Source organism: Labrus mixtus, chromosome 23 (assembly GCF_963584025.1).
Source record: "Labrus mixtus chromosome 23, fLabMix1.1, whole genome shotgun sequence".
Lineage (NCBI taxonomy): Eukaryota > Metazoa > Chordata > Actinopteri > Labriformes > Labridae > Labrus > Labrus mixtus.
This window is the reverse complement of record NC_083634.1, coordinates 10493422-10508853: the sequence shown is the minus strand read 5'-3', so window position 1 is coordinate 10508853 and position 15432 is coordinate 10493422. Positions and strand designations below refer to the sequence as shown.

The 15432-nt window shown below is 50.7% G+C and overlaps 1 protein-coding gene across 1 annotated transcript; it reads left to right on the top strand.

Moving 5' to 3' along the window:
* Positions 1–1692: 1692 nt before the first annotated feature.
* Positions 1693–9474, top strand: LOC132958920 (putative uncharacterized protein DDB_G0271606; the record flags this gene model as incomplete). The annotated part of the gene is given in 5 exon segments (XM_061032001.1): positions 1693–1976; positions 2071–2384; positions 2387–2487; positions 8689–8850; positions 8965–9474. Coding segments are annotated over 5 exon segments (1371 nt in total), but the record flags the coding sequence as incomplete, so codon positions are not given.
* Positions 9475–15432: the final 5958 nt, after the last annotated feature.

The window sequence follows — 15432 nt, the reverse complement described above, 5'->3', positions numbered from 1 at the left end:
CAACCACTGCAGCTAAAACAACAACCACAGCTGCTCCAACAACAACGGCAGCTCCAACAACAACCACTGCAGCTCAAACAACAACCACAGCTGCTCCAACAACCACAGCAGCTCCAACAACAACCACAGCTGCTCCAACAACAACCACAGCTGCTCCAACAACAACCACTGTAGCTCCAACAACCACAGCAGCTCCAACAACCACAGCAGCTCCAACAACAACCACAGCAGCTCCAACAACAACCACAGCAGCTCCAACAACAACCACAGCTGCTCTAACAACCACAACAGCTCCAACAACGACAACAGCAGCTCCAACAACAACCACAGCAGCTCCAACAGCAACAACTGCAGCTCACACGACAACCACAGCTGCTCCAACACCAACTACAGCTGCTCTAACAACTACAACAGCAGCTCCAACACCAACCACAGCAGCTCCTACAACAACAGCAGCTGCAACAACAACCACAGCAGCTCCAACAACAACCACTGTAGCTCCAACAACAACCACAGCAGCTACAACAACAACCACAGCTGCTCCAACAACAACCACAACTGCTCCAACAACAACCACTGCAGCTCCAACAACAACCACAGCAGCTCGAACAACAACCACAGCAGCTCCTACAACAACAGCATCCCGAACAACAACCACAGCAGCTCCAACAACAACCACAGCTGCTCCTACAACAACCACAGCAGCTCAAACAACAACTACAGCTGCTCCAACAACAACGGCAGCTCCAACTACAACCACAGCAGCTCCAACAACAACCACAGCAGCTCCAACATCAACAGGAGCTCCAACAACAACCACAGCAGCTCCAACAACAACAGCAGCTCCAACAACATCCACAGCAGCTCCAACAACAACCACAGCTGCTCCAACAACAACAGCAGCTCCAACAACAACCACAGCAGCTCCAACAACAACCACAGCTGCTCCAACAACAACCACAGCTGCTCCAACATCAACAGGAACTCCAACAACAACCACAGCAGCTCCAACAACAACCACTGTAGCTCCAACAACAACCACAGCAGCTCCAACAACAACCACAGCTGCTCCAACAACAACCACTGCAGCTCCATCAACAACCACAGCTGCTCCAACAACAACAGCAGCTACAACAACAACCACAGCTGCTCCAACAACAACCACTGCAGCTCCATCAACAACCACAGCTGCTCCGACAACAACAGCAGCTACAACAACAACCACAGCAGCTCCAACAACAACAACAACAGCAGCTCCAACCACAACCACGGCTGCTCCAACAACAACCACAGCTGCTCCAAAAACAACCGCTGCAGCTCCAACAACAACCACAGCAGCTCCAACAACAACGACAGCTGCTCCAACAAAAACCACTGCAGCTCCAACAACAACCACAGCAGCTCCAACACCATCCACAGCAGCTCCTACAACAACAGCTGCTCCAACAACAACCACAGCTGCTCCAACAACAACTGCTGCAGCTCCAACAACAACCACAGCAGCTTCAACAAAAACCACAGCAGCTCCTACAACAACAGCATCCACAACAACAACCACTGCAGCTCAAACAACAACCACAACAGCTCCTACAACAACAGCATCCCCAACAACAACTACTGCAGCTCCAACAACAACCACAGTTGCTCCAACAACAACCACAGCTGCTCCAACAACAACCACTGTAGCTCCAAGAACAACCACAGCAGCTCCAACAACAACGGCAGCAGCTCCAACAACAACCACAGCTGCTCCAACAACAACCACTGCAGCTCCAACAACAACCATAGCTGCTCCAACAACAACAGCAGCTCCAACAACAACCACAGCAGCTCCAACAACAACACCAGCTACAACAACAACCACAGCAGCTACAACAACAACAGCAACTCCAACAACAACCACAGCAGCTCCAACAACCACAGCTTCTCCAACAACAACCACAGCCGCTCCAACGACAACCACAGCTGCTCCAACAGCAACAACTGCAGCTCAAACAAAAACCACTGCAGCTCAAACAACAACAGCAGCTCCAACAACAACAACTGCAGCTCAAACAACAACCACTGCAGCTCAAACAACAATAGCAGCTCCAACAACAACCACAGCAGCTCCAACAGCAACCACTGCAGCTCAAACAACAACAGCAGCTCCAACAACAACCACTGCAGCTCCAACAACAACCACAGTTGCTCCAATAACAACTACAGCTGCTCCAACAACGACAACAGCAGCTCCAACAACAACCACAGCAGCTCCTACAACGACAACAGCAGCTCCAACAACAACCACAGCAGCTCCAACAACGACAACAGCAGCTCCAACAACAACCACAGCAGCTCCTACAACGACAACAGCAGCTCCAACAACAACCACAGCAGCTCCAACAGCCACAACTGCAGCTCCTACAACAACCACAGCTGCTCCAACAACAACCACAGCTGCTCCAACAACAACAGCAGCTCCAACAACAACAACTGCAGCTCAAACAACAACCACTGCAGCTCAAACAACAATAGCAGCTCCTACAACAACAGCATCCCCAACAACAACCACAGCAGCTCCAACAACCACAGCTGCTCCAACAACAACCACTGCAGCTCAAAGAACAACCACAGCTGCTCCAACAACAACGGCAGCTCCAACAACAACCACAGCTAATCCAACAACAACCACAGTTGCTCCAACAACAACCACAGCTGCTCCAACAACAACCACTGTAGCTCCAAGAACAACCACAGCAGCTCCAACAACAACGGCAGCAGCTCCAACAACAACCACAGCTGCTCCAACAACAACAGCAGCTCCAACAACAACCACAGCAGTTCCAACAACAACAGCAGCTCCAACAACAACCACAGCTGCTCCAACATCAACAGCAGCTCCAACAACAACCACAGCTGCTCCAACAAGAACAGCAGCTCCAACAACAACCACAGCAGCTCCAACAACAACCACAGCTGCTCCAACAACCACAACAGCTCCAACAACGACAACAGCAGCTCCAACAACAACCACAGCAGCTCCAACAGCAACAACTGCAGCTCACACGATAACCACAGCTGCTCCAACACCAACTACAGCTGCTCTAACAACCACAACAGCAATTCCTACAACCAGAAAAGCAGCTCCAACACCAACCACAGCAGCTCCTACAAAAACAGCAGCTCCAACAACAACCACAGCTGCTCCAACAACAACAGCAGCTCCAACAAAAACCACAGCAGCTCCAAAAACAACCACAGCTGCTCCAACAACAAGGGCAGCTCCAACAACAACTACAGCAGCTCCTACAACAACCACAGCAGCTCCAACAACGACAACAGCAGCTCCAACAACAACCACAGCAGCTCCAACAGCAACAACTGCAGCTCACACGACAACCACAGCTGCTCTAACAACCACAACAGCAATTCGTACAACCACAACACCAGCTCCAACACCAACCACAGCAGCTCCTACAACAACAGCAGCTCCAACAACAACCACAGCTGCTCCAACAACAACGGCAGCTCCAACAACAACCATAGCTGCTCCAACAACAACAGCAGCTCCAACAACAACCACAGCAGCTCCAACAACAACCACAGCTGCTCCAACAACCACAACAGGTCCAACAACAACCACAGCAGCTCCAACAACCACAGCTTCTCCAACGACAACCACAGCTGCTCCAACAACAACCACTGCAGCTCAAACAATGTCGACAACAGCAGCTCCAACAACAACCACAGCAGCTCCAACAACAACCACAGCTGCTCCAACAGCAACAACTGCAGCACAAACAACAACCACTGCAGCTCAAACAACAGCAGCTCCAACAACAACGGCAGCTCCAACAACAACCACAGCAGCTCCAACAACAACCACAGTTGCTCCAACAACAACTACAGCTGCTCCAACAACAACCACTGTAGCTCCAAGAACAACCACTGCAGCTCCAACAACAACCATAGCTGCTCCAACAACAACAGCAGCTCCAACAACAACCACAGCAGCTCCAACAACAACAGCAGCTCCAACAACAACCACAGCAGCTCCAACAACAACCACAGCTGCTCCAACAACCACAACAGCTCCAACAACGACAACAGCAGCTCCAACAACAACCACAGCAGCTCCAACAGCAACAACTGCAGCTCACACGACAACCACAGCTGCTCTAACAACCACAACAGCAATTAGTACAACCACAATTCCAGCTCCAACACCAACCACAGCAGCTCCTACAACAGCAGCTCCAACAACAATGGCAGCTCCAACAACAACCACAGTTGCTCCAACAACAAACACAGTTGCTCCAACAACAACTACAGCTGCTCCATCAACAACCACTGTAGCTCCAACAACAACCACAGCAGCTCCAACAACGACAACAGCAGCTCCAACAACAACCACAGCAGCTCGAAAAGGAACAACTGCAGCTCATACGACAACCACAGCTGCTCCAACACCAACTACAGCTGCTCTAACAACCACAACAGCAATTCGTACAACCACAACAGCAGCTCCAACACCAACCACAGCAGCTCCTACAACAACAGCAGCTCCAACAACAACCACAGCTGCTCAAAAAACAACAGCAGCTCCAACAAAAACCACAGCAGCTTCAACAAAAACCACAGCAGCTCCTACAACAACAGCATCCCCAACAACAACCACTGCAGCTCAAACAACAACCACAGCAGCTCCTACAACAACCACAGCAGCTCCAACAACAACCACAGCAGCTCCAACAACAACCACAGCTGCTCCAACAACAACTGCTGCAGCTCCAACAACAACAACAGCAGCTCCAACAACAACCACAGCTGCTCAAACAACAACCACTGCAGCTCAAACAACAACAGCAGCTACAACAACAATGGCAGCTCCAACAACAACCACAGCTGCTCCAACAACAACAGCAGCTCCAACAAAAACCACAGCAGCTCCTACAACAACAGTAGCTCCAACAACAAAGGCAGCTCCAACAACAACCACAGTAGCTCCAACAACAACCACAGTTGCTCCAACAACAACTACAGCTGCTCCATCAACAACCACTGTAGCTCCAACAACAACCACAGCAGCTCCAACAACGACAACAGCAGCTCCAACAACAACCACAGCAGCTCGAAAAGCAACAACTGCAGCTCATACGACAACCACAGCTGCTCCAACACCAACTACAGCTGCTCTAACAACCACAACAGCAATTCGTACAACCACAACAGCAGCTCCAACACCAACCACAGCATCTCCTACAACAACAGCAGCTCCAACAACAACCATAGCTGCTCCAAAAACAACAGCAGCTCCAACAACAACCACAGCAGCTTCAACAAAAACCACAGCAGCTCCTGCAACAACAGCATCCCCAACAACAACCACTGCAGCTCAAACAACAACCACAGCAGCTCCTACAACAACAGCATCCCCAACAACAACCACTGCAGCTCAAACAACAACCACAGCTGCTCCAACAACAACCACAGTTGCTCCAACAACAACCACAGCTGCTCCAACAACAACGGCAGCAGCTCCAACAACAACCACTGCAGCTCCAACAACAACCATAGCTGCTCCAACAACAACAGCAGCTCCAACGACAACCACAGCAGCTCCAACAACAACAGCAGCTCCAACAACAACCACAGCAGCTCCAACAACCACAGCTTCTCCAACAACAACCACAGCCGCTCCAATGACAACCACAGCAGCTCCAACAACCACAGCTTCTCCAACAACAACCACTGCAGCTCCAACAACGTCGACAGCAGCTCCAACAACGACAACAGCAGCTCCAACAGCAACAACTGCAGCTCAAACAACAACCACTGCAGCTCAAACAACAACAGCAGCTCCAACAACAACGGCAGCTCCAACAACAACCACAGCAGCTCCAACAGCAACAACTGCAGCTCAAAAAACAACCACTGCAGCTCAAACAACAACAGCAGCTCCAACAACAACGGCAGCTCCAACAACAACCACAGCTGCTCCAACACCAACTACAGCTGCTCTAACAACTACAGCTGCTCCAATATCAACCACTGTAGCTCCAACAACAACCACAGCAGCTCCAACAACAACCACAGCAGCTCCAACAACAACCACAGCAGCTCCTACAACGACAACAGCAGCTCCAACAACAACCACAGCTGCTCCAACAACAACGGCAGGTCCAACAACAACCACAGCAGCTCCAACAGCAACAACTGCAGCTCACACGACAACCACAGCAACTCCAACACCAACTACAGCTGCTCTAACAACCACAACAGCAATTCCTACAACCACAACAGCAGCTCCAACACCAACCACAGCAGCTCCTACAACAACCACAGCTGTTCCAACAACAACAGCAGCTCGAACAACAACCACAGCAGCTTTAACAAAAACCACAGCAGCTCCTACAACAACAGCATCCCCAACAACCACCACAGCAGCTCCAACAACAACCACAGCTGCTCCAACAACAACCACTGCAGCTCAAAGAACAACCACAGCTGCTCCAACAACAACGGCAGGTCCAACAACAACCACAGCTATTCCAACAACAACCACAGTTGCTCCAACAACAACCACTGTAGCTCCAAAAACAACCACAGCAGCTCCAACAACAACGGCAGCAGCTCCAACAACAACCACAGCTGCTCCAACAACAACCACTGCAACTCCAACAACAACCATAGCTGCTCCAACAACAACAGCAGCTCCAACAACAACCACAGCAGCTCCAACAACAACAGCAGCTCCAACAACAACCACAGCAGCTACAACAACAACCACAGCTGCTCCAACATCAACAGCAGCTCCAACAACAACCACAGCTGCTCCAACAACAACAGCAGCTCCAACATCAACAGCAGCTCCAACAACAACCACAGCTGCTCCAACAACCACAGCAGCTCCAACAGCAACAACTGCAGCTCACACGACAACCACAGCTGCTCCAACACCAACTACAGCTGCTCTAACAACCACAACAGCAATTCGTACAACCACAACACCAGCTCCAACACCAACCACAGCAGCTCCTACAACAACAGCAGCTCCAACAACAACGGCAGCACCAACAACAACCACAGCTGCTCCAACAACAACAGCAGCTCCAACAACAACCACATCAGCTCCAACAACAACAGCATCTCCAACAACAACCACAGCAGTTCCAACAACCACAGCAGCTCCAACAACCACAGCTTCTCCAACAACAACCACAGCCGCTCCAACGACAACCACAGCAGCTCCAACAACAACCACTGCAGCTTCAACAACAACAACAGCAGCTCCAACAACAACCACAGCAGCTCCAACAACAACCACAGCTGCTCCAACAACAACGGCAGCTCAAACAACAAACACAGCTGCTCCAACAACAACCACAGTTGCTCCAACAACAACCACAGTTGCTCCAACAACAACCACAGTTGCTCCAACAACAACCACAGTTGCTCCAACAACAACCACTGTAGCTCCAAGAACAACCATAGCTGCTCCAACAACAACAGCAGCTCCAACAACAACCACAGCAGCTCCAACAACAACAGCAGCTCCAACAACAACCACTGCAGCTCCAACAACAACCATAGCTGCACCAACAACAACCACAGCAGCTCCAACAGCAACAACTGCAGCTCAAACAACAACCACTGCAGCTCAAACAACAACAGCAGCTCCAACGACAACAGCAGCTCCAACAACAACCACAGAAGCTCCAACAACAACCACTGCAGCTCAAACAACGTCGACAGCAGCTCCAACAACAACCACTGCAGCTTCAACAACAACAACAGCAGCTCCAACAACAACCACAGCAGCCCCAACAGCAACAACTGCAGCACAAACAACAACCACTGCAGCTCAAACAACAACAGCAGCTCCAACAACAACGGCAGCTCCAACAACAACCACAGCAGCTCCAACAACAACCACAGTTGCTCCAACAACAACTACAGCTGCTCCAACAACAACCACTGTAGCTCCAACAACAACTACAGCAGCTCCAACAACAACCACAGCAGCTCCAACAACGACAACAGCAGCTCCAACAACAACCACAGCAGCTCCAACAGCAACAACTGCAGCTCACACGACAACCACAGCTGCTCCAACACCAACTACAGCTGCTCTAACAACCACAATAGTAATTCCTACAACCACAACAGCAGCTCCAACACCAACCACAGCAGCTCCTACAACAACAGCAGCTCCAACAACAACGACAGCGGCTCCAACAACAACATCAGCTCCAACAACAACCACAGCAGCTTCAACAAAAACCACAGCAGCTCTAACAACAACCACTGCAGCTCAAACAACAACCACAGCTGCTCCAACAACAACGGCAGCTCCAACAACGACCACAGCTGCTCCAACAACAACAGCAGCTCCAACAGCAACCACAGCTGCTCCAGCAGCAACAACAGCAGCTCCAACAACAACGACAGCGGCTCCAACAACAACATCAGCTCCAACAACAACCACAGCAGCTTCAACAAAAACCACAGCAGCTCTAACAACAACCACTGCAGCTCAAACAACAACCACAGCTGCTCCAACAACAACGGCAGCTCCAACAACGACCACAGCTGCTCCAACAACAACAGCAGCTCCAACAACAACCACAGCAGCTCCAACAACAACCACAGTTGCTCCAACAACAACTACAGCTGCTCCAACAACAACCACTGTAGCTCCAACAACAACTACAGCAGCTCCAACAACAACCACAGCAGCTCCAACAACGACAACAGCAGCTCCAACAACAACCACAGCAGCTCCAACAGCAACAACTGCAGCTCACACGACAACCACAGCTGCTCCAACACCAACTACAGCTGCTCTAACAACCACAACAGCAATTCGTACAACCACAACAGCAGCTCCAACAACAACTGCAGCTCCAACAGCAACCATTGCAGCTCAAACAACAACCACAGCTGCTCCAACAACAACGGCAGCTCCAACAACAACCATAGCTGCTCCAACAACAACAGCAGCTCCAACAACAACCACAGCAGCTCCAACAACAACAGCAGCTCCAAGAACAACCACAGCAGCTTCAACAACAACAGCATCTCCAACAACAACCACCACAGTTCCAACAACAACCACAGCAGCTCCAACAACAACAGCAGCTCCAACAACAACCACAGCAGCTCCAACAACAACAGCATCTCCAACAACAACCACAGCAGTTCCAACAACAACAGCTTCTCCAACAACAACCACAGCAGCTTCAACAACGACAACAGCAGCTCCAACAACAACCACAGCAGCTCCAACAGCAACAACTGCAGCTCACACGACAACCACAGCTGCTCTAACAACCACAACAGCAGCTCCATCACCAACCACAGCAGCTCCTACAACAACAGCAGCTCCAACAGCAACCACTGCAGCTCAAACAACAACCACAGCTGCTCTAACAACCACAACAGCAGCTCCATCACCAACCACAGCAGCTCCAACAACAACGGCAGCTCCAACAACAACCATAGCTGCTCCAACAACAACAGCAGCTCCAACACCAACCACAGCAGCTCCTACAACAACAGCAGCTCCAACAACAACCACAGCTGCTCCAAAAACAACAGCAGCTCCAACAACAACCACAGCAGCTTCAACAAAAACCACAGCAGCTCCTACAACAACAGCATCCCCAACAACAACCACTGCAGCTCAAACAACAACCACAGCAGCTCCTACAACAACAGCATCCCCAACAACAACCACTGCAGCTCAAACAACAACCACAGCTGCTCCAACAACAACCACTGTAGCTCCAAGAACAACCACAGCAGCTACAACAACGGCAGCAGCTCCAACAACAACCACTGCAGCTCCAACAACAACCATAGCTGCTCCAACAACAACAGCAGCTCCAACAACAACCACAGCAGCTCCAACAACAACAGCAGCTCCAACAACAACCACAGCAGCTACAACAACAACAGCAGCTCCAACAACAACCACAGCAGCTCCAACAACCACAGCTTCTCCAACAACAACCACAGCCGCTCCAACGACAACCACAGCAGCTCCAACAACCACAGCTTCTCCAACAACAACCACTGCAGCTCCAACAACGTCGACAGCAGCTCCAACAACGACAACCGCAGCTCCAACAGCAACAACTGCAGCTCAAACAACAACCACTGCAGCTCAAACAACAACAGCAGCTCCAACAACAACGGCAGCTCCAACAACAACCACAGCAGCTCCAACAGCAACAACTGCAGCTCAAAAAACAACCACTGCAGCTCAAACAACAACAGCAGCTCCAACAACAACGGCAGCTCCAACAACAACCACAGCTGCTCCAACACCAACTACAGCTGCTCTAACAACTACAGCTGCTCCAACAACAACCACTGTAGCTCCAACAACAACCACAGCAGCTCCAACAACAACCACAGCAGCTCCAACAACAACCACAGCAGCTCCTACAACGACAACAGCAGCTCCAACAACAACCACAGCAGCTCCAACAGCAACAACTGCAGCTCACACGACAACCACAGCTGCTCCAACACCAACTACAGCTGCTCTAACAACCACAACAGCAATTCCTACAACCACAACAGCAGCTCCAACACCAACCACAGCAGCTCCTACAACAACCACAGCTGTTCCAACAACAACAGCAGCTCCATCAACAACCACAGCAGCTTCAACAAAAACCACAGCAGCTCCTACAACAACAGCATCCCCAACAACCACCACAGCAGCTCCAACAATAACCACAGCTGCTCCAACAACAACCACTACAGCTCAAAGAACAACCACAGCTGCTCCAACAACAACGGCAGGTCCAACAACAACCACAGCTATTCCAACAACAACCACAGTTGCTCCAACAACAACCACTGTAGCTCCAAGAACAACCACAGCAGCTCCAACAACAACGGCAGCAGCTCCAACAACAACCACAGCTGCTCCAACAACAACCACAGCTGCTCCAACAACAACCACAGCTGCTCCAACATCAACAGCAGCTCCAACAACAACCACAGCTGCTCCAACAACAACAGCAGCTCCAACAACAACCACAGCTGCTCCAACAACCACAGCAGCTCCAACAGCAACAACTGCAGCTCACACGACAACCACAGCAGCTCCAACACCAACTACAGCTGCTCTAACAACAACAACAGCAATTCCTACAACCAAAACAGCAGCTCCAACACCAACCACAGCAGCTCCTACAAAAACAGCAGCTCCAACAACAACCACAGCTGCTCCAACAACAACAGCAGCTCCAACAACAACCACAGCTGCTGCTACAACAACAGGATCCCCAACAACAACCACAGCAGCTCCAACAACAACCACAGCTGCTCCAACAACAACGGCAGCTCCAACAACAACCACAGCAGCTCCTACAACAACCACAGCAGCTCCAACAACAACAACAGCAGCACCAACAACAACCACAACAGCTCCAACAACAACCACAGTTGCTCCAACAACAACTACAGCTGCTCCAACAACAACCACTGTAGCTCCAGCAACAACCACAGCAGCTCCAACAACAACCACAGCAGCTCCTACAACAACCACAGCAGCTCCAACAACGACAACAGCAGCTCCAACAACAACCACAGCAGCTCCAACAGCAACAACTGCAGCTCACACGACAACCACAGCTGCTTTAACAACCACAACAGCAATTCGTACAACCACAACAGCAGCTCCAACACCAACCACTGCAGCTCAAACAACAACAGCAGCTCCAACAACAACCACAGCAGCTCCAACAACAACCACAGCAGCTCCAACAACAACCACAGCAGCTCCAACAACAACCACAGTTGCTCCAACAACAACTACAGCTGCTCCAACAACAACCACTGTAGCTCCAACACCAACCACAGCAGCGCCAACAACAACCACAGCAGCTCCAACAACGACAACAGCAGCTCCAACAACAACCACAGCAGCTGCAACAGCAACAACTGCAGCTCACACGACAACCACAGCTGCTCCAACACCAACTACAGCTGCTCTAACAACCACAATAGCAATTCCTACAACCACAACAGCAGCTCCAACACCAACCACAGCAGCTCCTACAACAACAGCAGCTCCAACAACAACCACAGCGGCTCCAACAACAACAGCAGCTCCAACAAAAACCACAGCAGCTCATACAACAAAAGCATCCCCAACAACAACTACAGCAGCTCCAACAACAACCACAGCTGCTCTAACAACATCCACAGTAGCTCCAACAACAACCACAGCTGCTCCAACAACAACAACAGCTGCTCCAACAACCACAACAGCTCCAACAACAACCACAGCAGCTCCCACAACAACCACAGCTGCTCCAACAACAACCACTGCAGCTCAAACAACAACAGCAGCTCCAACAACAACGGCAGCTCCAACAACAACCACAACAGCTCCAACAACAACCACAGTTGCTCCAACAACAACTACAGCTGCTCCAACAACAACCACTGTAGCTCCAGCAACAACCACAGCAGCTCCAACAACAACCACAGCAGCTCCTACAACAACCACAGCAGCTCCAACAACGACAACAGCAGCTCCAACAACAACCACAGCAGCTCCAACAGCAACAACTGCAGCTCACACGACAACCACAGCTGCTCTAACAACCACAACAGCAATTCGTACAACCACAACAGCAGCTCCAACACCAACCACAGCAGCTCCTACAACAACAGCAGCTCCAACAACAACCACAGCTGCTCCAACAACAACAGCAGCTCCAACAACAACCTCAGCTGCTCCAACAACAACCACAGCAGCTCAAACAACAAACACAGCTGCTCTAACAACAACGGCAGCTCCAACAACAACCACAGTTGCTCCAACAACAACCACAGCTGCTCCAAGACCAACCACAGCAGCTCCAACAACAACGGCAGCAGCTCCAACAACAACCACAGCTGCTCCAACAACAACCACTGCAGCTCCAACAACAACCATAGCTGCTCCAACAACAACAGCAGCTCCAACAACAACCACAGCAGCTCCAACAACAACAGCAGCTCCAACAACAACCACAGCTGCTCCAACAACAACAACAGCAGCTCCAACAACAACAACAGCAGCTCCAACAACAACCACAGCTGCTCCAACAACCACAGCAGCTCCAACAACGACAACAGCTGCTCCAACAACAACCACTGCAGCTCCAGCAACGTCGACAACAGCTCCAACAACAACCACAGCTGCTCCAACAACAACCATAGCTGCTCCAACAACAGCAGCAGCTCCAACACCAACCACAGCAGCTCCAACAACCACTGCAGCTCAAACAACAACAGCAGCTCCAACAACAACGGCAGCTCCAACAACAACCACAACAGCTCCAACAACAACCACAGTTGCTCCAACAACAACTACAGCTGCTCCAACAACAACCACTGTAGCTCCAGCAACAACCACAGCAGCTCCAACAACAACCACAGCAGCTCCTACAACAACCACAGCAGCTCCAACAACGACAACAGCAGCTCCAACAACAACCACAGCAGCTCCAACAGCAACAACTGCAGCTCACACGACAACCACAGCTGCTCTAACAACCACAACAGCAATTCGTACAACCACAACAGCAGCTCCAACACCAACCACAGCAGCTCCTACAACAACAGCAGCTCCAACAACAACCACAGCTGCTCCAACAACAACAGCAGCTCCAACAACAACCTCAGCTGCTCCAACAACAACCACAGCAGCTCAAACAACAAACACAGCTGCTCTAACAACAACGGCAGCTCCAACAACAACCACAGTTGCTCCAACAACAACCACAGCTGCTCCAAGAACAACCACAGCAGCTCCAACAACAACGGCAGCAGCTCCAACAACAACCACAGCTGCTCCAACAACAACCACTGCAGCTCCAACAACAACCATAGCTGCTCCAACAACAACAGCAGCTCCAACAACAACCACAGCAGCTCCAACAACAACAGCAGCTCCAACAACAACCACAGCTGCTCCAACAACAACAACAGCAGCTCCAACAACAACAACAGCAGCTCCAACAACAACCACAGCTGCTCCAACAACCACAGCAGCTCCAACAACGACAACAGCTGCTCCAACAACAACCACTGCAGCTCCAGCAACGTCGACAGCAGCTCCAACAACAACCACAGCTGCTCCAACAACAACCACAGCTGCTCCAACAACCACAGCAGCTCCAACAACAACCACAGCAGCTCCAACAGCAACAACTGCAGCTCAAACAACAACAGCAGCTCCAACAACAACGGCAGCTCCAACAACAACCACAGCAGCTCCAACAACAACCACAGTTGCTCCAACAACAACTACAGCTGCTCCAACAACAACCACTGTAGCTCCAACAACAACCACAGCAGCTTCAACCAAAACCACAGCAGCTCCTACAACAACAGCATCCCCAACAACAACCACTGCAGCTCCAACAACAACCACAGCTGCTCCAACAACAACCACTGCAGCTCAAACAACAACCACAGCTGCTCCAACAACAATGGCAGCTCCAACAACAACCACAGCTGCTCCAACAACAACCACAGCTGCTCCAACAACCACCAATGTAGCTCCAAGAACAACCACAGCAGCTCCAACAACAACCACAGCAGCTCCAACAACAACCACAGCTGCTCCAACAACAACCACTGCAGCTCCAACAACAACCATAGCTGCTCCAACAACAACAGCAGCTCCAACAACAACCACAGCAACTCCAACAACAACAGCAGCTCCAACAACAACCACAGCAGCTCCAACAACAACCACAGCTGCTCCAACAACAACCACTGCAGCTCCAACAACAACCATAGCTGCTCCAACAACAACAGCAGCTCCAACAACAACCACAGCAACTCCAACAACAACAGCAGCTCCAACAACAACCACTGCAGCTCCTACAACAACCATAGCTGCTCCAACAACAACAGCAGCTCCAACAACAACCACAGCAACTCCAACAACCACAGCTGTTCCAACAACAACCACTGCAGCTCCAACAACATCGACAGCAGCTCCAACAACAACCACTGCAGCTCCAACAACAACCATAGCTGCTCCAACAACCACAGCAACTCCAACAACAACAGCAGCTCCAACAACCACAGCTTCTCAACCAACAACCACTGCAGCTCCAACAACGTCGACAGCAGCTCCAACAAAAACCACAGCTGCTCCAACAACCACCAATGTAGCTCCAAGAACAACCACAGCAGCTCCAACAACAACCACAGCAGCTCCAACAACAACCACAGCTGCTCCAACAACAACCACTGCAGCTCCAACAACAACCATAGCTGCTCCAACAACAACAGCAGCTCCAACAACAACCACAGCAACTCCAACAACAACAGCAGCTCCAACAACAACCACAGCAGCTCCAACAACAACCACAGCTGCTCCAACAACAACCACTGCAGCTCCAACAACAACCATAGCTGCTCCAA